At 42.0% G+C, this 20,981-nt stretch overlaps 1 protein-coding gene and 1 long non-coding RNA gene across 2 annotated transcripts in view; one reads left to right on the plus strand and one right to left on the minus strand.

Annotated features, from left to right (window-relative positions):
• The window catches only part of DNER (delta/notch like EGF repeat containing), a 320,012-nt gene that overhangs the window by 22,112 nt on the left and 276,919 nt on the right, over positions 1 to 20,981 (minus strand). Inside the window, exons 9-10 of the mRNA XM_077869106.1 lie at positions 15,412 to 15,534; positions 4,769 to 4,882 (exon numbers count right to left, since the gene is read on the minus strand). Coding sequence (XP_077725232.1) covers positions 4,769 to 4,882; positions 15,412 to 15,534 — 237 coding nt within the window. The remainder of the gene's footprint in view (positions 1 to 4,768; positions 4,883 to 15,411; positions 15,535 to 20,981) is intronic.
• Positions 854 to 18,987, plus strand: LOC144296157 (uncharacterized). Its single transcript, XR_013363316.1, has 2 exons — positions 854 to 1,061; positions 14,219 to 18,987. It is a non-coding gene; the product is annotated as an uncharacterized LOC144296157 (long non-coding RNA).

Consider the following 20,981-nt stretch of genomic DNA (forward strand, 5'->3'; position numbering starts at 1 on the left):
AGCCCCCACTACATAACACACTTCCGAAGTCTCCATGGGTCAAAGAAAAAAATCTATAGGAACCTAAACAAAATGGAATGAAAATGAAAATATGACATAAAATTTGTGGGACACAGCTGAAGAATTGTTTTTTGAGGATTTTATACATTTATATATATAAAGAGAATCTCAAGCAGGCTCCACGCTGAGTGCAGAGCCCAACGTGGTGCTCAATCCCAGGACACTGCGATCATGACCTAATTTGAAATCAAGAGTCACCCAGGCACCCCCCATAGCCACAGAATTGTTTAAGGGTGAATCTATGGCACCAAATTATATACACGAGAAGTAAAGAAGAGCCTCAAATCAATAATTGAAAGTCTCACCTAAATAACCTAGCAAGAGAAGAGCAAAATGAATCTGAACTGAAAAAGCCAATCTCATAAGGTAAATGCGCCATTGGATTGAGTGTCTAATTATATAACAATGATTGGACTAATTCACTCCACTTAGTCAATTAGGGAGCTCTTGAGTACTTAATAGTTGGCCAAGAGTAAGTTTTGTGAAATCTCAGGTAAAATAAAAGAGTACTTGGTGCCAAGGTAGCAATTAAAAAGAGTACAGGCAGCATCATTCCTTACGTGGTGGAAGTTAATATTTTATCAGACTCTCATGGCATGCTTATTCTCAGAATACTATAGGTTCTTTTTAAGGGGGAAGAAAGGCTCTATGATCAAAAATATTTGGAAAATAAACACAGGCGAATAAAAGTTTTTCCTGTAAGACCTCTCAGAGCCTGTAGTTCCCAGACAACCTTTATGAATCTCCACATAGCATGTACCATGTCCCAAATTTATTTGGCCACAGATGCTTTTTCCAAGAAGCATCTCATGGGACCAGTGTTCTGTAAAACATATTAACAGCACAGCTCTCCAAACAGCTTTGGGAACTGTTCTGTGGTCCTGTGCAGCCACAACAGCTACCAGGGCTGAACCGAAGTAGACGTTTGTTGTTTTCAAAGACCAATTAGAGTGATGTTGGAACCTGCTTCATGGAGGAGTCCTATTGCTCCCTGTGATAGGGTGAGTACCATGAGGAGATGCCAGGGGTGGGGTGGGGGAGCAGAGGGGATCAGGAGGCAGGAGATGGAGAGAGGAACATTACCGAGAAGATCCTGACTCGGGGTGTTCAGGAACCAGCCAGGGCAAGGCTAGAAATGCTGGGTCGGGCCAGACCACTGGGGTCTTGACATGACACTAAAGGCTTTAATCTTTTTCTTAAAAACAATGAAATTCCAATAAGCAACGATTAAGTAGGAAGCAATGGGATTAGAGATTCATTTCATAAGGCCTCCAGAGTGTGGAGAATATGTCAGGGGTGAAGGTGAAGGTGACTTGGGAGACCAGTCAGAGGGGCTGCTCTAGTGCTGGCAAGAGGCGAAGGCAGTTCGGTTTTGACTCCGGAAAGTGAGAGGATCTAACAGGTTCTAGGATTCTTTGGAGGTTGGATGCAACGAAGGGAGACAAGGATGAGAGGACCCCGATTTCTGGTCAGAACAACTTGAGGTGCTTGTAATACCATTTATTGAACTAGCAAACATTTCAAGAAGGAAGAGAGGGGGTATCTGGGTTGCTCAGTTGGTTGAGCATCAGACTTTTGGTTTCAGCTGAGGTCCTGATCTCAGGGTCCTGGGATAGAGCCCTGAGTGGGCTCTGTACTCAGTGAGGAGTCTGCTTGAGATTCTCTCTTTTTCTCCCCCTCCCTCCACTCACTCACTGTCTCTCTTCTCTCTCTCTAAAATAAATATTTTTTTTTTAAATAAGGGAAAGGAGAAGAAAATCTGTAAGCTCAAGGTATCTTTGAGAGATACCCAAGAGCAAATGCTGAGTAGACAGTTGGAAATTTGGTAAATATTCTGGAGAAAAGATTGCATTTTATCTCCCATAAGATCCTAAGATAAATTTCAAATGGGTTAAAGAGGTGCATGCACAAAATTAACTCCTATGTCATTAGGATAACATAGGAGGATGTTTCTAAAATCTTGATGTGTAGGGTCTTTCTAGCATGAAACTACAAGAAAAGAAAATATCAATATTTCCTTATACAAAAATAAAATGTGATAAAGGAAAACAAAACACTTTTTATATATTTAAATGGCAGGAGAAAGATACTTGCAACCTCTGGGATATAAAATGTCAGATACTTCTTATATAGGGCTATTTCTTTTTTTTTTATAGGGCTATTTCAAATCAAGAATAAAGATTAACATAAGTGTCAACTAACTGGAATTAAAATAAAAATTTATTTTTTTAAAGATTTATTTATTTATTCATGAGAGACACACACACACAGAGAGAGAGAGAGAGAGAGAGGCAGAGACATAGGCAGAGGGGCAAGCAGGCCCTTGGCAGGTGCCTGACGTGAGACTTGATCCCAGATCCCGGGATCACAACCGGAGCAACCGAGCTGAAGGCAGATGCTCAACCACTGAGCCACCCAGATGGCCCTAAAATAAAAATTAAAAGTGAAAGGAAGGAAGGAAGTTCAGTTAACATAAATGGTGGAAAAGCAAAGAAAGGATATGGATCAGGAATTTACATAAGAAGAGACACAAATGACCATGCATACATTTTGAAAGTATTTAATCTCACTCCAAATCAAGGACCTACAAATAAGACAACACTTAAAGGGTATTTTTGGCCACCAGAATGACAATTCTCAGTATCTGTGTAAAGTCAAGAAAAGAGCTGTCCTTGTACACTCTTGGTAGAAGTGAATTTGGTAGTTTTTTCTCAAGAGCAATAAGGAATCATATACACATTTTCCTGGACCCTGGGATTCTGGGAATTAGCTCAATCAGACAAGAACACAAAGATGTCCATAGAAGAATACTCATGTATTCTTCAGTGGTGCAGTGTCTGCCTTCGGCTCAGGTCATGATCCCGGGGTCTTGGGATCGAGTCCCACTCCCTCTGTCTCTGCCTCTCTGTGTCTCTCATGAATAAATAAATAAAATCTTTTTAAAAATAGGGGAAAGTTCTCAACTCTCAACTCCCCAAAAGTTGAATTGGCAATGTGTTAGAAAAAAAAAACAATATTTTATATAAGGGTAAGCCAGTAAAAATGATAAAACAGAAGGATATCTCTTCAGGTAGAAACACATTTATGATACATGCGTATTTGATACATGCGTATTTTTAAGTGAAAGTAGGTTATGATACAATAGGGGCAATAGGATTCCTTTTTGTACTCAAATATATACACGTATATTCTATACACTATATGTTATACACACAAACCTTTGGGAAAACCTCTGAATATACGTATCAAGACATTAACAACAGTTGCCTCCAAGTAGTGCAATGCGAAGCGGTAGGGTTTTTTCCCCCTATAGTCCCATATCTTCTGATTTTTTTCCTCCATGCTTTTTATGATTTGCGAGATATAAATGTCTGGGAAAAAAACTCTAGAATGCTTCCCCAATATTATTTTTGCATCCATTGATGAGTATAAATGTCTGTGTGTGTTTATAAACCAGTCAGCAAAACAAAACCATCTGCGAATCATTTTCTGGAATGAGCCCACTTCTCAGTCCCAGGAAAACCCAAAAGGAAAACACAGGATGTGACACAGATAAATAGAAGGAAGATCAGAAGTTGCTTCTCCCACATCTTGACTGTTGGCATCTTCCCCAGAAGCACAAAGGAGGCTCCGCAGGGATGGACTGGGAGCCCGCGCTCTGGGAAATTCTCCAGGGTTGGGGAGGTGGCCACAGCGGCTCGGTGGGGGAGCGGGGTGCCCGGCCAGGTGCTCTCCAACCAGTGATAACACATGCTTTCCTGCTGCTTAACCACCCACCTTCTTCTATGGGCATTTTACATGTCAACCTTGCCCAACCTGAAGACCAGAGTAACCCAGATGTTTCTGTTGGTTGAGCAAGCTCTGAAAACCTAGACTTGTCCTACACTCTACATTTCAGGACTCTTGGGTTCTGGCCCAGTGGTTCATTGTTCCTTCTGAGAATATGATGAAAATTTGAGCCTCCTCTCAACATATACTCATACATACAATGTTTCACATCCAACTCCAGGAATCCAAAAACTCCCTGAAGCCCATGGGGTAGGGGTTTATTTAGAAAGATCCCTAATGAAGAAATGACTCCTCCTACTCAGAGCTCAGTGGCCACCAGGGCTTCCCTTGCACCCAGCCCTGCCCCCGGCCCTCCCAATCTACTCTGCTCTTGCCTGTTTTCTCTTAAATTCCCCACACCTAGAGCAACTGTACCTTCACTAACAACCCCAAAGCTGGAATATTTACCCTCACTTCCCACCTTCACTTCCTTTCATTTGGCAAAATCCCATCACTGTTGTATCTTTCAGTAAAAATAAATGTGGTAGCTGGATGCAATTTCTAGAAAAGACACATTTGATCCTTCCTTTCCTCTCCTTCCGTAAATGCTTAAACTTTCTCAGGTATTGGTGTAATGGCTCATTTCTCATGTTTCAAAGCTACAGCTCCAAAAATGTATAGCAATGGCAATCTTAGCAAGTCTCTGCACCAAATGCTGAATTCGGAAGAACCTCATTTAATGACAACACAGCCAATTGTTTTAAAATAGATTTTCGTCCAAGCAATGCCTCGTTGCATTTTGCAATTGTATTCATATTTTGCAATAATGTATGCATAGAGATTTTGGAGGTTTTTTGTTTTTGTTTTTTTTTTTTTTAACAGCTGCAATCTTCGGGATTTGGGGATATAAATGTGAAAACTCAGCTCCTGGATCACTTGCCTGTAAACCCTGGTGCGCAGACACATGTGCCATTTAGGCCCTCACTGTCACAGGTGCCTCCGTTCAGACAGCTGACGTTAGCGCAGGGGTCCTTGTATGACTCACAGTGTATTCCTGCGGAGAAACAAACACAAAAGGGGTAACTCATTAAGGGATCTCCAGGCCTGTAAAGCAAAGTGTCTGAACTTTGTGAAAGCAGCTTCCCAGAGGCACACGTGTGTGCATGCGTGCGTGTGCCACTCTGGACTAGATGGTCATGAGGACGTGCCTTATGAGAACATGACAAATTCATTCTCTGCTTTTAGGTCCTACCATAGTCATGTATCTATACTTTCTCTGCCTCCATGTCCCAAAGTCTGGGGAACAGGAAGCTAAAACTCTAAAAGATAACATTTATCGGTGACAAATGTTTTAAAAGCCTCCCAAAGAAACAGAAAATAGCCAGACATTCCTTTATAAGATATTGATAGAATTCATAAGCAGCATCCCGAAGGGAAAGATGTGGAGTCAAATATTGAAATGAGCTCTGGGTCCACTTCGGGGGGCTGCAGGGTAGAAAGGGAGCCACGTGGTACTTAGACTTTGTTCTAAAGACCAAATCCGATCATTGTGTACCAAAGTTAAAGTGTTGTGCCCAAGCTGTGTCCCAGACCCTCACACTGGGCTTTGTTTCTAATTTGATCCTGACAACAACACTAGGAGACAAATAGCCGTACACACACACACACACACACACACACACACATACACTGCAGATGAGGAGACCGAGGAAATCATCCAAGGTCATGAGGCTGTTGGGGGAGGCAGCTGGGATTTGAAATGTCCAGTGATCTGAATCGAAGCCTCTGCTTGCTAAGTAGTTTGCTGAGGGTGAGCTCACACTGGCCTTGGAAATGGACGGAATTCCACAGAGCTCAGCACCCATTTCACAAAAAGTAGGCACTTTAAAAATCTTTACAGTGAAAGCAGTTTCCCATAGGTGTAAAAGAGAAAAAAGTCTTTTCTCTGAGCATGTGTAGATGCAAAAAGTAGGCCTGGGGGCCTGAATTATTGTGGCTTTTACAACAGGGATTTCTATATTGGTGGATTTTTTTCCCAATGAATATTTATTGCTTTATAATTTTATAAAATACTTAAAAAATCTAATGCTAACTCAAAGGTAAGATTTCTGCTGTTATTTGACTGGAATGCCAAGATAGATGAAGGGATTATTAATTTCTCTCTCTCTCTCATCCCTGGCCCTTTGAAAGGGAAGATAGATTACATTATATTCTGTATAAGAATATACAAAAATTCTGTTCACCCTTCCTGACAGTCTAATGAAAAATAAGCATAAAGCAAATAGTAACAGAATGGTATTTACTCAATTTACTCTCCACTTCATGACTGAGCTCATATTGTGCAAAGGACCGCCACACCCAGTGACTCATCATTTAGTCACTGAAATTATTCTCATTGGGATTTTTGTCTATCATTTCTTTTTCAATGTCTTAAGTCAGGCTCAAGAAGGAGGAAAAAATGTGAGAGAAAACAGAAACAGAACTGCCTGTCCATATTCATATTAACAACTTCTCTGAGCCTGGCAAAGCATTTAGAATGGATGGTTTTTCATTTCATTTTATCCTTTGCCCCTCATATCCAACCCATGAATAATAAACTGCCAGAGAGTTCCTAAGTGCCTTTCAGATCTTTGCCTGGCTTTTCTCCCCACAACCACCACCCAGATCCCACTGCCTCGGGCCTGGTGGGACGTGGCCCCCCACACCCCCATCCTAGCCTCCTCCCTGTCTCCAGTAACTGGAACAACCCTCCCTGACTTTCACTGTCCCTAACCAACCAGGCCAACCCAGGTGAAGCACGAGATCACACTACTGTAAAGATGTGCATAAAACTGCTAATTCTTTCTCACTTGGGTGGAAATATTACATAAACATTTAATATTGAACTAGTAAGACTTTCTAGCAATATCTAAATCAAACATACTATAAAAGGAAGGTAGGGGCAGAATAATATAAAAATTGTAGGTATACTCCATTGCAACTGTGAAAACATGGATATTTAAAAACATGGATACATATATATATGCCTCTTCACCCAGAAGTTTCTACTTTCCCACTTATTTCTAAGTAGCACAGGCTCAACCAAAAGAATAAAATGCAAAACAGTCTTTTTGGCTTCAAAGTGTTTATCAAAAAACAAAGATTTGTTTTTTGCCCCCAAGTTCCCATGGGGCTCACCAATGAAAACCAGGTGACAAAAAAGGCTTTCAAATGTAATGGAAAATACAGTTATAACCAAGGTTCAGAGATGCCTGGAATCTAAAAAGATGTCCATTAGATCTAAAGAAGGAGTGACCAAGAATGATTTTTTCTGGGTTTCTGAAATACGTTAGCTCATCAAGCCTGTGTGATATTAATACGATGAATACATTAACACACAAAGTACCACATTTTTCAAATGAGGCTGAAAAGCAAACTTGAGGCTAAATATTTAAACACCTTAACCTTAAAAGACTTTAATAGGATAGATTTGATTTAAAAAAAAAAAAAACCCAAGATGATAGCAATTTCAAACTTTTGGGTATTTTTTTATTTGTTTTGGGCAATAATTTTATCTCTTGTTATTTCTTTTTCAAAAGATATTGGGTCACTTGAGATCCACTGAGAATTTTCTGGCAGCAAGATCGGACAAAAGCTCATCTTCACAGAAACACGATGGTTACGAAGCAAGACGGTCTTAAAAAGTCCCCAATGAGCCCTTGGTTTCTATACTCTAAGTCCTGCTAATCCCTATATAAAAAATATTTGTCATGTTGCTTAGCTTCTCTTAAGAGCTGAACAACCTCGAATGTAGGAAACCTTGAATGTAGAGAATAGACAGCCATGGACCCCACTGATGGGTCAAGGTGCTGTTACTCAAACCCTCCTCCTCAGAGTGTTGGCCATCTGTATCCTCTGACAAGAATGCCTTCCTTTACCTCTGCTCAGTCTGGTCTTCACCTGGCACATTCCATCTGTCAAAGCCCACCTCAAATGCTCTTTCTCTGGAAAGCTGAACCTGACTCTCCTGAGACAGAGCTCCACTTCTCCACTGTTGTGCATTGAGAGAGAACATGCTGAGATTCTCACTGTTACAGAGTTTCCTGTGTTAAAGCATGACTTATCCATTCTCCTGTCTGATTCTTACCCCCCAACACACACACACAACAAATCTCTGAGGTCCTTTAGAGCAGAGGCCATAATTTAACGCGTGGAAGAAAGTCTGGACATATCACCAGAATCCTGTCCTTCCAGGAGGGGCGACGGTCAGTGTACTTTGGCTGACACACAGGTAGGATTGCCAGAGGAGTGAGAAGCCATTCCAAATCTGCCTCAAAAACACCCTATTTTGTCAGGGAAAACCAGGTCCACACTTCAAATTAAGTCTGTGGAATGACACATGCATCACCCATTGGCAAAGGACGTAGCACGCACTATTACGAAACTAATGTTTAGTCTCAAGCAAAAATAAACTGTAATTCAGTCAAAACTAATAAAAATTCATACCTTTCATATTAAGGGACAGAGAGGCAACGTTTCTGAAAAGATCTCTATTCCAACAGGGTTCTGTATAGAAGTTAATTTTAGAATTAAAACGAGCAAAAAATTCAAAGACGAGTGCGCTAATTATAAATCTTTGTTGCCATCACAATTTAGTCATGATTAATATTTTGAAAACTGAAAAGTCACTAATTTAGCTCCAGAAAAAATTAAGCCAGGTAAAGAAAATTAACTCTAAGTGTTCTTTGAATTTAATACTCCTTTTAAGACATCATCTTATTTTATTCAAACTTATTTCCTCTACAAAAAATTTCCCAGTATTTCAACTATCACAGAGGCCAACCTCTTCTAGACTATTTCAGAATTTACAATTGACATCTTGACCTTGGCCTCATTATTCCTCTTGTGTGCGCCAGTCTCAGTCTGGTCTTGTAGCTAAACAGTAGCCTAAAAAAGGAAGAAACCCTGACTTACACATTTTTATATCTATTCCACCATCTGAAAAGGGCTGCATACACAAAATATCCAGAAATCCTTGCTCATTGGTTATACAGAAAAAATTCAGGCAAACAAATAAAGAATTCTCATATTTTCAATTACAAATTTCTGTAGACTTTAAAATAAACAATTAGGTACAATGTGAGCAAACCCATAACCCAGTGATCTCAGTTCGGAAACCCAATCCCACCCTCTCAAATTCAGAAAGTATAGAAATTCTATGAATAAAAATGTTCATTTCAGAATTATTTGTAACAGTCTTACATCAGATGCAACAAGGGAATGGATAAATATTCCCCCATGGAAAAATTACATAAGTATTTAATATTGAACTAGTAAGATTTTCTAGCAATATCTAAATCAAACATACTATAAAAGGAAGGTATGGGCAGAATAATATAAAAATTGTAAGTATACTCCATTGTAACTGTGAAAACATGGATATTTAAAAAGGATAGAAATAATAAAGATGCTTACTGCTCTTGTATTCTTTTTTTAAAAGATTTTCTTTATTTATTCATGAAAGATACACAGAAAGAGGCAGAGACACAGGTAGAGGGAGAAGCAGGCTTCCTGCGGGGAACCTGATGAGGGACTTGAACCCAGGACCCTGAGATTAGACCTGAGCCCAAGGCAGATGCTCAACCACTGAGCCACGCAGGTGCCCCACTGCTCTTGTATTCTGTTGTAAAGCTATGAGCTATTTCAAATTTTCTTTTTTTGAAAGTTTTATTATTGTTGTGTCATTCTCATAATTAAAAGTCAAAATATGTTCTTTCTAACTTTGGTCACCAAAAAATTCCAAATGCGTTTATTGTTGATCATTTAGCTTGTTCTACTAAAATAAAAGTCAACAGCATACGGGGCAACTTGACTTTCTGACAACATGAAGTCATCAACTAACCAAAGTTTTAAAAGTCTTGTCATAAAGTAACTCGGGGCTAATTCTGGAGGAGGGATGAGCATTTTGGGGTGTCTGAAGGGAAGTTACTCTTAGTCCCTCCATGCGTTTTGCTTTTAACGATTTCAAGATCCACAGCAGAAACTTTCTGGGAGAATGTTCACATCGGTTTCCTTTATTTAATTCACACGTTAAGCGGCAATTTCAATTCAACTCAAGATGGTCTTTGAGCACTTGCCTGTGTGCAAGCCACTGCCTCAGCAGCTGCTGAGAACTGATAGGGGGAAAAAGAACCTATGTAGTCACTGACTCTCAGGAGATGATGATTTAGCATAGGAAAGAGGGAATTTCTACGAGGTTGACCACAGTTGCCACAGCAAATAAGAGACAAGGTTGGGAGCGGTCAAAGAAGGAGGTATCACATGTTCATGGATGCAGGGCTAGAGGAGGGCAAAGAGAGAAAGGGGACAAGAAGGAAACCCTGGGGACCAGGGACATTCATGGAGTCCAGAGGACAAGGCTTCAGTGATGGCAGGGAGACAAGAGTCAGGAGACAAGAATGGAGCTACAGAAGGAAGCTAGAGGGACCGGCTTTGGGATCTCACCGAAAAGTCCTCGGTTATGGGGCATCTGACTGGCTCAGTGATTGAGCATATGCCTCTGGCTCAGGGTGTGATCCTGTGGTCCTGGGATCGAGTCCCCCATCGGGCTCTCCGCAGAGAGCCTGCTTCTCCCTCTGCCTGTGTCTCTGCCTCTCTGTGTGTCTCTAATGAATGAATGAATGAATGAACGAACGAATAAATAAATAAATAAATAAATAAATAAATAAATAAATAAATCTTTTTTTTTTTTTTTTAAATCCTCAGTTAGGTCACCATGAGATCCATTTTAGCAGAACAGTGTGGACGAGATCCAAAAAGAAGAGGATTAAGAAAAGAATAAAAATCTTACAAGTGGAGGTGTTCTCTATAGCAAATCTAGAGAAACGTGGTTGGAAAATAAAGAGGAAGAAAGGGGAGAGTAAGTAGAGGAGGACACAAAGTCAATGAAAAGTGTTTTCTTTCCAATTCACATGGAACTTATTTAGAAGTTTAAAAACCGGGATCCCTGGGTGGCGCAGTGGTTTAGCTCCTGCCTTTGGCCCAGGGTGTGATCCTGGAGACCCGGGATCAAATCCCACGTCGGGCTTCCGGTGCATGGAGCCTGCTTCTCCCTCTGCCTATGTCTCAGCCTCTCTCTCTCTCTGTGTGACTATCATAAATAAATAAAAATTTTAAAAAATTAAAAAAAAAAGAAGTTTAAAAACCTTTCTTTTGTTCTGCATAGCAGCCAGATTCTCCAGCACTGTTTATGAAACAAAGCAAAACAACACAAAAACAATTCCTTCCCATTGACAGCAATTCCTCTTTAAGAGTCATACCTTATTATAGACAATGGTTTCTGGGCCATTACTCAGTTTGACTAGCTGTCCATTCTTGCACCCATAACATGGGAATGTAGTAATAATGAACAAATAATAATAAAACACCTGGCAGACGTTCCCTGTCACTGCCTCTCCTCTTTCAAAGTGTTCTTAGCCACATTTGCCTGAGCTCCTATGAACTCATTGCTTTTATGAAGTGACACTCATTTATTTAAGCTCTATTTTAACATGAAACAGTAAAGGCCACCACTTAAAAAATATTTATGTAAAGTAAGAGGCTGAAGTCCCAAACTCCCCCTCCAGCACACTACCCACCTAAATTCTAACTCCGGAGGTAAGTACCGATTAGGACTTGCTGCCCACTCATCTGGTAGGTTCCTGGGTTTACACACACATACTATAGGTAAATATATGTTTGGAGAAATGCTTCCGAAGGGGGACAAAAGTTCACTCCCCCCCCTCCAGGAGAGAAAGAAAGGATCTTGTGACTTACCTTTTGCCTGGGTTGGGGGGCATGACATAGCCCCTTCCACCTCTCTCTTAGTTCCTTCTAGCACCTACCGCCCCTCCTCACCACTCTTACTTTAGAAGCTCTACTGTTTATGCCACTAGGCTTTGCCTTCGGGAATCTTATTTTCAATCTAGACCTAAAGGTCTCTACACAAATTAAAGGATCACTTTGCGTGCACAATGGGATGAGATTTTTAACACACGTGTATATCTTCCAACCCTTCCCGTTCTCATCCCCTTCAACTCTTGGATTTAGTTAAAGTGATATGAAACATGAATGCAATCATTTGCATTTTTCCTTAAGAACGGGTATAATGGACACCCAGGGAGTCACACTCTTCCCTTGTGTGCAAGCTTTGAACCAAGAGCATCTGGCAAAAGTTAAGCAATTTTGAAGATACAGTTAAGGTCCCTAATCAGTTAACTTTGTGTTGATCTTAGGTGGGCCTGACCTAATCAAGTGAGATTTTTTAAAGAGGGTGCAGGCTCCTCTCCTGAAGTGAGAGGCATGGAACAGCACAAACTCTTTCTCGTCTCCCTTTCATTGCTAGCTTTCAAGGAGCAAGCTGCCATGAGGATACAGCCACGAGGTTATGAAATCTGCCAACAGCCCAAGGGAACGCAGAGGTTGAGCGACCCTTTCCTATTCACGTTTTAGATGAGAACTCAGTCCAGCCAACATCTAGATTCCAGCCTTGTGGGACCCCAAGCAGGAAGTCCACAAAGACATGCCTAGACCAACAGAACCACTGGCAACTAAAAGGGTGTTGTTTCGAGCCACTACTTTGGAGTGATTCATTATATAGCAGAACTAATTGGTAAAGCGGGTATCCCTATTTTTTTCCAAAAGACTTTTCTTCACCATTACAGTCACTTTAATGTCATTTATTTAGGTTTATTCCTGCATTTTAAGGAGTCTGTTCAACCTTCTTCTTCCCATTCTCTATCTTCCCCCTAACTGGTTATATACTCTGATTTAGTTCCAGCTCAGTGAGGAAATTTTTTAAAATAATTTTCTTAGGGCACATGGTGTTATGTTTTCTTAAATGTGCAAAATGTCTTTCTTTTGTCCTCAAGTGTAAAGAATCCCGGAACTACCCGTCCTTTGTCCTGAGCAGCCTGAAACACTGCTCCACTATTGCTTAGTTTCATTACAGACAGGAGCAGGCCAGTGCGGATCTGATTCTCTTTCGTTTGTGACCTGTACTCCCTGTGAAGACTCATAAAAAAGATTTCTCTTCATCCTTAGATTTGGGAACTTTACCAGGAAATCTCAAATTGTGTATCATCTCCTTCATCAACCCCGCTGGCACTCTGCAAGCCCATTCGTTCTACTTGAAAACTTCAGTCTCCTCCAGCTCACAGATTTCTCCTTCTACTAATTAGTTGATTCTGGTTTTATTTCCATGTGCTCCTTCTTCTTCTGGAGCATCCACCATCCGGACGGAAACAGATCTCCTGGATCCTCTCTCCACGCTTCCTATCTTGTCAGTCAGGATTTCCCTTTTCTCATATTTTCACTTCTACTATGAAATAGTTCCTCCTTTGGCTTTTCCAGATCCAGATTTGAGCTTGAATAGTAAAAATTACTTGTTTTCACTTCCTCTCTTGAGTGCATAGAGCTGCTGGTTGTTGTTGCCATTTCATTTTTATTTCCCGGATTATTTTCACTTTTTGAGTTGCTGGGACAGGCTGCCCTGTCCTGGCCAGGATGAAGGTTGGCAACGTCAGGCAAAGATAGATGCCACTGAAGACTCCCCTCCAGTGCTGGACAGGCCTGGAAGCCAGGCTCTGTCTACTAAGGTGCAGGATGGAGGGCTCTCCGTTTGGGGTTCTCAGGGCTCTCTGGTGATGAACAGAGACTGTTTTCTCTCAGCTATAGAGAAAATACAGGATCAGGTCAGCCCCACTGTGCAGTTGTCCGAGAGGGCAGCCAGTCCCCATGAGATCCGGAGAGCCCTCTGGCTCACGAGGTCGCATAGAGCACGTTCCCAGCACGTACTTCCTCTTCGTAAACTCATGGTCCCTGGAGCTCTGCTAGCCATGGAGTCAGTTCTCCCCTAACCCTGTTGTGTGCATAGGCTCCCAACACCTGCATCGTTCCTCGAGAAGCCAAATCCTCTGATATGTTATGCTGTCCTCCAGGAGGATTTTCCTTCTTGGGTCATCCTTCACAGAGGGCCAGTAATTGCTGGAGGCAAGTCCCAGAAGGACAGAAGTATAGTGGAATTGAGTGTATATATGGAAGGATTAACATAGGTGTGTGTGCGTGGCTCATCACGTGTAATTGTATTTTTTACTGCTTAGTCACAACAGCACAAGCAATGCCTCAAAGATAGGAAAAACCAGATCATAAACCGAACAATGTAGAATTTTTAATTTTCGAAGCACATCCACTAGTCATTCTGTCACTGAAGAATTTCAAAACGTGAGGGAGCATCACCGTCCTTACTTTATACGGAGCAAATAAAGGCCAGTCAGTTGAACAGACTCTTCCTGGCTCAGCAGGAAGCCGTTGGCACGAGGAGGATGAGCTACTTAGGTCTCCTGACTCATTGCTCCTTTATTCTTCTTTCCAGAATCAGGCAGACGTCCTTATTTCTCAACACTCTGAAAAACCTGGAACTGAAATCCATGTGAATGAAGCCAGCACATTGTGGAAGTGGTGGGGTTTGGTTCTAAATGGGCATCGCACTCAGAGAGGAACGTCAGATCTGCTGAACAGAAAGCAAAGCCTTGGCCCAGCCTCACCCCTTCCAGCCAGAGACGAGATTGAGCTCATCCATGGGGCCTACAAACCCTAGAGGCCCACCAAAAAGATCCCCAGATAAAGGTGGGTCCATCCAATGAGAAGGAACAGCAGTTGCAAGGCAAGGTCACCAGGCAGGTGGATGGGATCGAGTAAGCAGTGCTGGGAGCAAGAGGTTAGATGACGTGGCTATAAATAGTGCCCACAAAGGCATCACAAAAATCTAAGCCCAGCCCTGACGTTGTGGCTTAGAGGAATGTGTGCAGCAGCTGATAAACACAATTTCCTGGCACGGTGCCGACCGAGGGCGTCTGGGCTTGAATGATGCCGCACCACTGAGCCCACTGGGGAGGCCGAAGAAATGGCTTTGGGGACACGCTGGCTGGGCTTCTGAGGGACACCGCGGCCACCTCTCACAGGGTTGTCATGAGGACTGTGTGAGTTCATGCACATAAGGGCTCAGAACGAGGTCTGTACATTATAAACACACTGTCGACGTCGGCTGTTTTTCCAGAGTGATTTTGACACGCGTCCACTCAAATGAGCTAACGTTTCCCTTGCAACTGACTCACTGAATGAGAATTAGCTCTTTTGCCAACATGTGAGATTCCACCTGGGTCCTCCGCCGAAAAGTTCAGCATCCTGTCTCTGCCCAGCGAGCACCGCCTGGCAGCCCGCTTCCCTCCCCCAGGGTGTCCACAGCCCTGTCCTCCCATCTCTGTCGGATGGGCACTTAAATCTCACTTTTTACCATCAGCTTTTTACACACTCAACAGAGAACAGAGTGAGGGCACAGGACAAAGGAAAGGAGAGGAGAGAGCTTTTTCAGTTTATCAGGAGGAAACCCCACCCTTGCAAATTGGTCTCTTTGGCCCCATACATCTACCCTGTCCAGCATTTTTTGTTGTTGTTGTTGTTCTTCTGAAAAATTTAATGTTCCAATTAGAGGTTCATGCATTTAGGTTGAAACATCCATGATGTCATTTGGGCCGCCCTGGTACGAGAAGGCCAAGGGGCGCTCACCTTTGTATTCTGCAAGGCACACGCACTCATAGCCATTAACGAGGTCCCTGCAGGTGGCAGCGTTCAGGCAAGGAGCCGACAGGCACTCATTGTATTCCTCCTCACAGTAGAGGCCGTGGTAACCTGAAGGGCAAAGAAAAAGACCTGCAGTCACTTGGGTTCCATCAAAACTCACTCTGGACGGGCCCACATGAAAGGTGGCAGGCTAAGTCATTGGAAACATGGCAGAGACAGACGGGGATTTCAAGGAGTTGAGTCCCCTGGGGTACAACTGAAATGTGGGTTTCTGGGAAGCCTATGAAGAGTCTATTCTCATCACCCTTTCTCATGATCCCAAGTATTAAAGAAGTGATCCCACTTATCCACCAGATGGTCTCACCACCTCATAGTGTCCAATGGCACCAGTGACCCAGAGACCAGGGGCATTGAGCGCATCTGCTGTGGCCACAGGAGATGGGGGCAAGTGCAGCAGGGCCTGCAGCACAGGAGTGACAACTCCTTTCAAGGATGTGGACCACTCCTCCTCCAATCAGAGAGCCCTATCTAGCAACCACAGAGAATTTTCTTAAAAGGGATCCATGAATTTCCTTTGCTCTTCAAGAAGAAAGTCAGCTAAAAAGGCTTCACTGAAATCACTGATAAAATGTGGGGTAGTTTTTTTTTTTTTTTTAGTTAAAATTATGATTATCTTGGGGCACCTGGGTGGCTCAGTTGGTTAAACATCTGACTTCTGCTCAGGTCATGATCTCGGGGTCCTGGGATCGAGCCCCGAGTCAGGCTCCCTGTTCAGTGGGGAGTCTGCTTGTCCTTCTCCCTCTGCTCCTCCCCTGCTCCCTGCTCATGCTCTCTCTCTCTCTCTCTCAAATAAATAAAATCTTTAAAAAAAATAATTATCTCAATTATAATATTTTAAGTTGCACTTTAAAATTCTAGTTGTTAAAAATATTATAATATTTTAAGTTGCACTTTAAAATTCTAGTTGTTAAAAATAGAGTAAGAGCAGTGAAGAAAAAGAAACCAACGGTTTCTCAAGAAAGATGGCTTTTGCTGCATTTGCAACACAGGTGTTTATTCTAAAGGACAAGAAGACAACATTCTTTGAGATGCACTCATGAATGTTATACTGTTTTTAACTTTCAAAACCATGTGTCAGTGCCAATTTGCAGTGAAACCGAGCCATTTTTTTTCTGGCCCTGTCCAAACAATGAGAAACACGTGAGTGCTTTCAAAAATCACCCTGCCTGTGTTGGTTCTGAATTCAGATAAGCAGAAAAAATAAAAAATAAACCCTTGCTCAAATGTGAACTAGAACTAGTAGTGGTCCCCCCCCCCCAGCTTTCCGACTCATAGCCAACCCTCAGACTCAGAAAGTTCCATTAGGTCATGCTAATGTGTTGAACTGTTTTGTTTCTTGTGCCTATCGCAAAAGTAGGTTAAGCTCCTATCTGCAGTATTAACAGAGCACTTTTCAAGTTTGTTGCCATTTCAGTTGTTTTTGAACTGCTTTCCAAAATTAGGCAGTGATAAAAGCCCCTTTGAGGAGACCTTGACCTACCTGAGACAAACAGGCCACGGTTTTCAATTCTTCCCTCTTACCCTACTTTTTGTAATTTTAGAGAAATATTTCCTATTACTCTTCATTGGTAATTTGATCATCTAGATCAGAGTTTCTCAACTGACAAGCAATTTTGCCCCTAGAATTTGGCAATGCTTGGAGACACCTTTGGTTGTCACAGTGAGGGTGGAGGGGAAGGGGACTGCCACTGGTATCTAGTGTAAGGATGCTACTAAACATCCTAGGAGGCGTAGGACAGCCCTCCATGACCAAAAAAAAAGAAAAAAGAAAAAAGAAAAAAAAGAAAAAAAAATAGAAAAGAAAAGAAAAAAAGTATTCAGCTAAAGTGCTAACAGGCTAACAGAGCCAGATATGGAGAATTCTACTCTCGATTAAGGATCAGCAAACTAGCTCACAGGCCAAATCCACCCCAGTCTGGTTTTGTAATTAAAGTTTTATTGAGACAGAGCCACAGTCATCCATCTATGTATTGTGTGTGGCCGCGTTCCCACTGCAATGGCAGCCTGAGTAGTTGCAACAGGGACCATATGGCTTGCAAAGCCCAAAATCCTTACAAGCTGGCCTCCTAGAGAACAAGTTTGCTGACTCCTGATCGCGCTTCAACAGAAAATCTTCCTTTTTTATAAGAGTTTTGGATATTAACTCCTTATTAAATAGTTTGCAAACATTTTCTCCCATTCTGTACTTGGCTTTTATTCAGTTGATTGCTTCCTTTGCTGTGTTGTTCTTTAGATAGACCCTCACTTGTCTATTTTTGCTTTTGTTGCCTGTGCTTTTGGGGTCATATCCAAGAAATCATTGCCAAGACCAATATTATGAAGGTTTTCCTCTATGTGTTCTTCTAGGAGTGTTATAGTTTCAGGTCTTACATTTAAGTCTTTAATCCATTTTGAGTTGGGTTTGTGTGTGTGTGTGTGTGTGAGTGTGTGTGTAAGGTATAAAAGAATACAAATAGCCAACAGGTACACAAAAAAGATGCTCAACATCACTAATCAGCCAGGAAATGTAAATCAAAACCACAATGAGATATCACATGACACTTGTTATAACGCCCATTATAACCACCCCTCCCAACACACACACACAGAGAAAATAGAAAGTGCTGGCAAGGATATAGAGAAATTGGAACCCATATACACTGCTGGTGGAAATGTGAAATGGTGCAGCCACGATGGAAAACAATATAGAGAATCTCCCCAAAATTAAAAATAGGCCCGCCTGTGTGGCTCAGTCGGTTAAGTGTCTGCCTTCGGCTCAGGTCATGATCCCAGGGTCCTAGGATAGAGCCCCATTTGGGCTCCTTGCTCAGTGGGGGAGCCTGCTTCTCCCTCTGCCCTCTGCTCCTACCCCCTGCTCGTGCTCTCTCTCTGTATCAAATAAACAAATAAAATCTTTGGAAAAAAATTGTGTTAAAAACTTGAAAATAGAACGATCATATGAATAATAATCCCATTCCTGGATTTATCCAAAGTAATGGAAAACAGGATCTTGGAAGAGAAATTTGCAGTCCTATATCCATTGCAGCATTATTCACGATAGCCAAGAGGAAGAATCAACCAAAATGCCAATCTACAGATGAAGATGAATGGATAAAGAAAATGCAGTTTATACATACAATGGAATTATTATTCAGGCCTTAATAAAGGGAAGAAATCTTGTCGTATGCTATAACATGGATGAACCTTGAGACTGTAAGCTTAGTGAAATAAGCCAGTCACAGGAGGACAAATATTTCATGATCCCACATATATGAGGTATTCCAAGTAGTGAAACTCATAGAAGCAGAGTAGAATGATGGTTGCCAGGGGCTGGGAGGAGGGGAAATGAGGAGTTTCTGGCCAACGTATACAGAGTTTCAGTTCTGCAAACTGAAAATGTTCTAAATATCTGCTGTTTGACAATGTGCATATGTACCATACCCTTAAAAAATTGTAAATAGGGTAGATTTCAGGTTATGTGATTTTTCTCACAATTAAACTAGATGTATAATATATAACTTACATAGTGAGTTCATTGTCTTCTGGCTTCTCAGTGTGGAGAAACAGTTGCAAGGAGCATCTTTTCAATTGTATTTGCTCTCCTAGCAGATCTTTTAAAAATCACTTGGAGGAACAACAGATAACCCTACAAGCATCGTTGACCTCACAAGTGAGGTGGTGTTTACACAGACAAAAATCAAAAGCAAATTTCATGAAATCATCCATCATTGTTTTCATTCTTTGCAAACTGTATCATTCTCTTCTTTCACTAGTAACATGACAAGGAAATGAGGACATCATTTTACAGAGATAATTAAGCTGGTGATGTTTTTCTTCCTTGGGGGAAAAGAAAAAGATAAAGGTTTCACTTTCTGAAACTGTTTTTTCAGAGATGGTAACATTTCGACATCTTCGTGGAAATGTCAAGGTACCCCTTACACTGGGTGCCAGAGGACCTAAATTGGACTGTTTGGATAAAAAGGCATTCCTTCCAAAATAGAGGGCTTCTGTGAAAATGAGGCTGCTACCCCCTGCTAGTAATTAATTCGGGCAAACAAATTAGCTCAGGGCAGTATGCCCAGGGTCTAGGAAAATTAGGCTAGTCCAAAGAACTTTTTAAAATAAAACAAAAGATCAGAAGGGTGAGATCAGAGTAGCCCTTTCCAGGGCACCGATCTTCACCATCACCGCTCCCCTACTTGCTCCTGAATATTCGACTCCAATATTCCTTACATTGACAGAACACAGTGATCAACTGGAGGTGAGGAGTGAGAGTGGTCAAGACGGCTGCCACGTTTAGGCTGAGTAAGTGCAGGATGTTGCCATTAACACGACCAAAGGAACAACAGGTTTTTGAGAGAGTTGACCAATTGGATTTTGGACATGTTTTAACTTAGGGTTCACTTGGGGAGGTCCAGGTGGCAGCTGGAAAAATAGGCTTCAAGTGCGTTGAAACAGCACCTTGGGAATTAGCGGCCTTGAAGTGGTGTTGAAGTTTCATCAAAGAAAAACTTTGGAGAAGAAACAAGAAAGGACCAAGGTCAGATCTACATGGATGGGCAGGTGGAGAAAGAGAAACCAGATCAGGACACTCGGCAAGGATAAGGCAAAGCAGAGGGGGAAAGCCCAAGGGCAGCAATGTCATGGGAACCAGGAGAGGGAAGGAGATCAAGGAGGGTTATTCAAAGGCTCTCAGGAGTGAAAAATAACAGCCAGATTAGAAGATGAGAAAGTCACCAGAGGGGTGCCTGGGTAATTCAGTCAGTTAGGCACCTGACTTCAGCTCAGGTCACGATCTCAAGGTCTTGGGGTCAACCTGCATTGGGCTCCACACTCAGTGAAGAGTCCCCCTGTCCCTTTGCTCCTCCTCCTACTCATACTCTCTCTCTCTCTCTCTCTCTCTCTTTCTCTCAACAAATAAATAAAATCTTTAAAAAGAAAGTCCCTGGAAAGTCACTTCAAAGTCATATCTCTCCATGGGAGCTAGACTGCCCTGGAGAGGTTGTTTTGAAAGTTGGGGGAGAGGAGGGATTGCTTGTCACACTGATTGGGGGGTTCGACTGGAATTCAGTGGGTGGAGGCCCGAGAGATTAACCATTTTGTAACGTCCAGGATACCCCTGAACAACAAACGATGCCCTGGCATCCCTCACCACTTTGGACAGTCCCATCAGAAATTCACGGAGGTGAAAACCCTGTTTTGTAACCTTCCAGGCCTAGAACTTAATAGCTTTACATGTACATTTACATTTACAGTTTTTATGATACGCTGAGTTTTCCTGGAATGTAACTACTGGGTAAATCAAGAGAAGATTGTACCAAGAGTGGTTCGCCACTTTGGAAAATCACTTTACAAGAGCAACAGCTCTTGAGGAACAAATCACCAACAAAGCACACGCGCATCAGTAAACAAAGCAAGACGAAAATCCCTTCTTCAGATAATTTTCTGACAACACTGTCAAAAGCTTCTCTCACCAGTTACTTATCACAACACTTCACTGATTTCACCACAACCCT

The sequence above is a fragment of the Canis aureus genome, chromosome 24 (genome assembly GCF_053574225.1).
Source record: "Canis aureus isolate CA01 chromosome 24, VMU_Caureus_v.1.0, whole genome shotgun sequence".
Taxonomy (NCBI): Eukaryota; Metazoa; Chordata; class Mammalia; order Carnivora; family Canidae; genus Canis; species Canis aureus.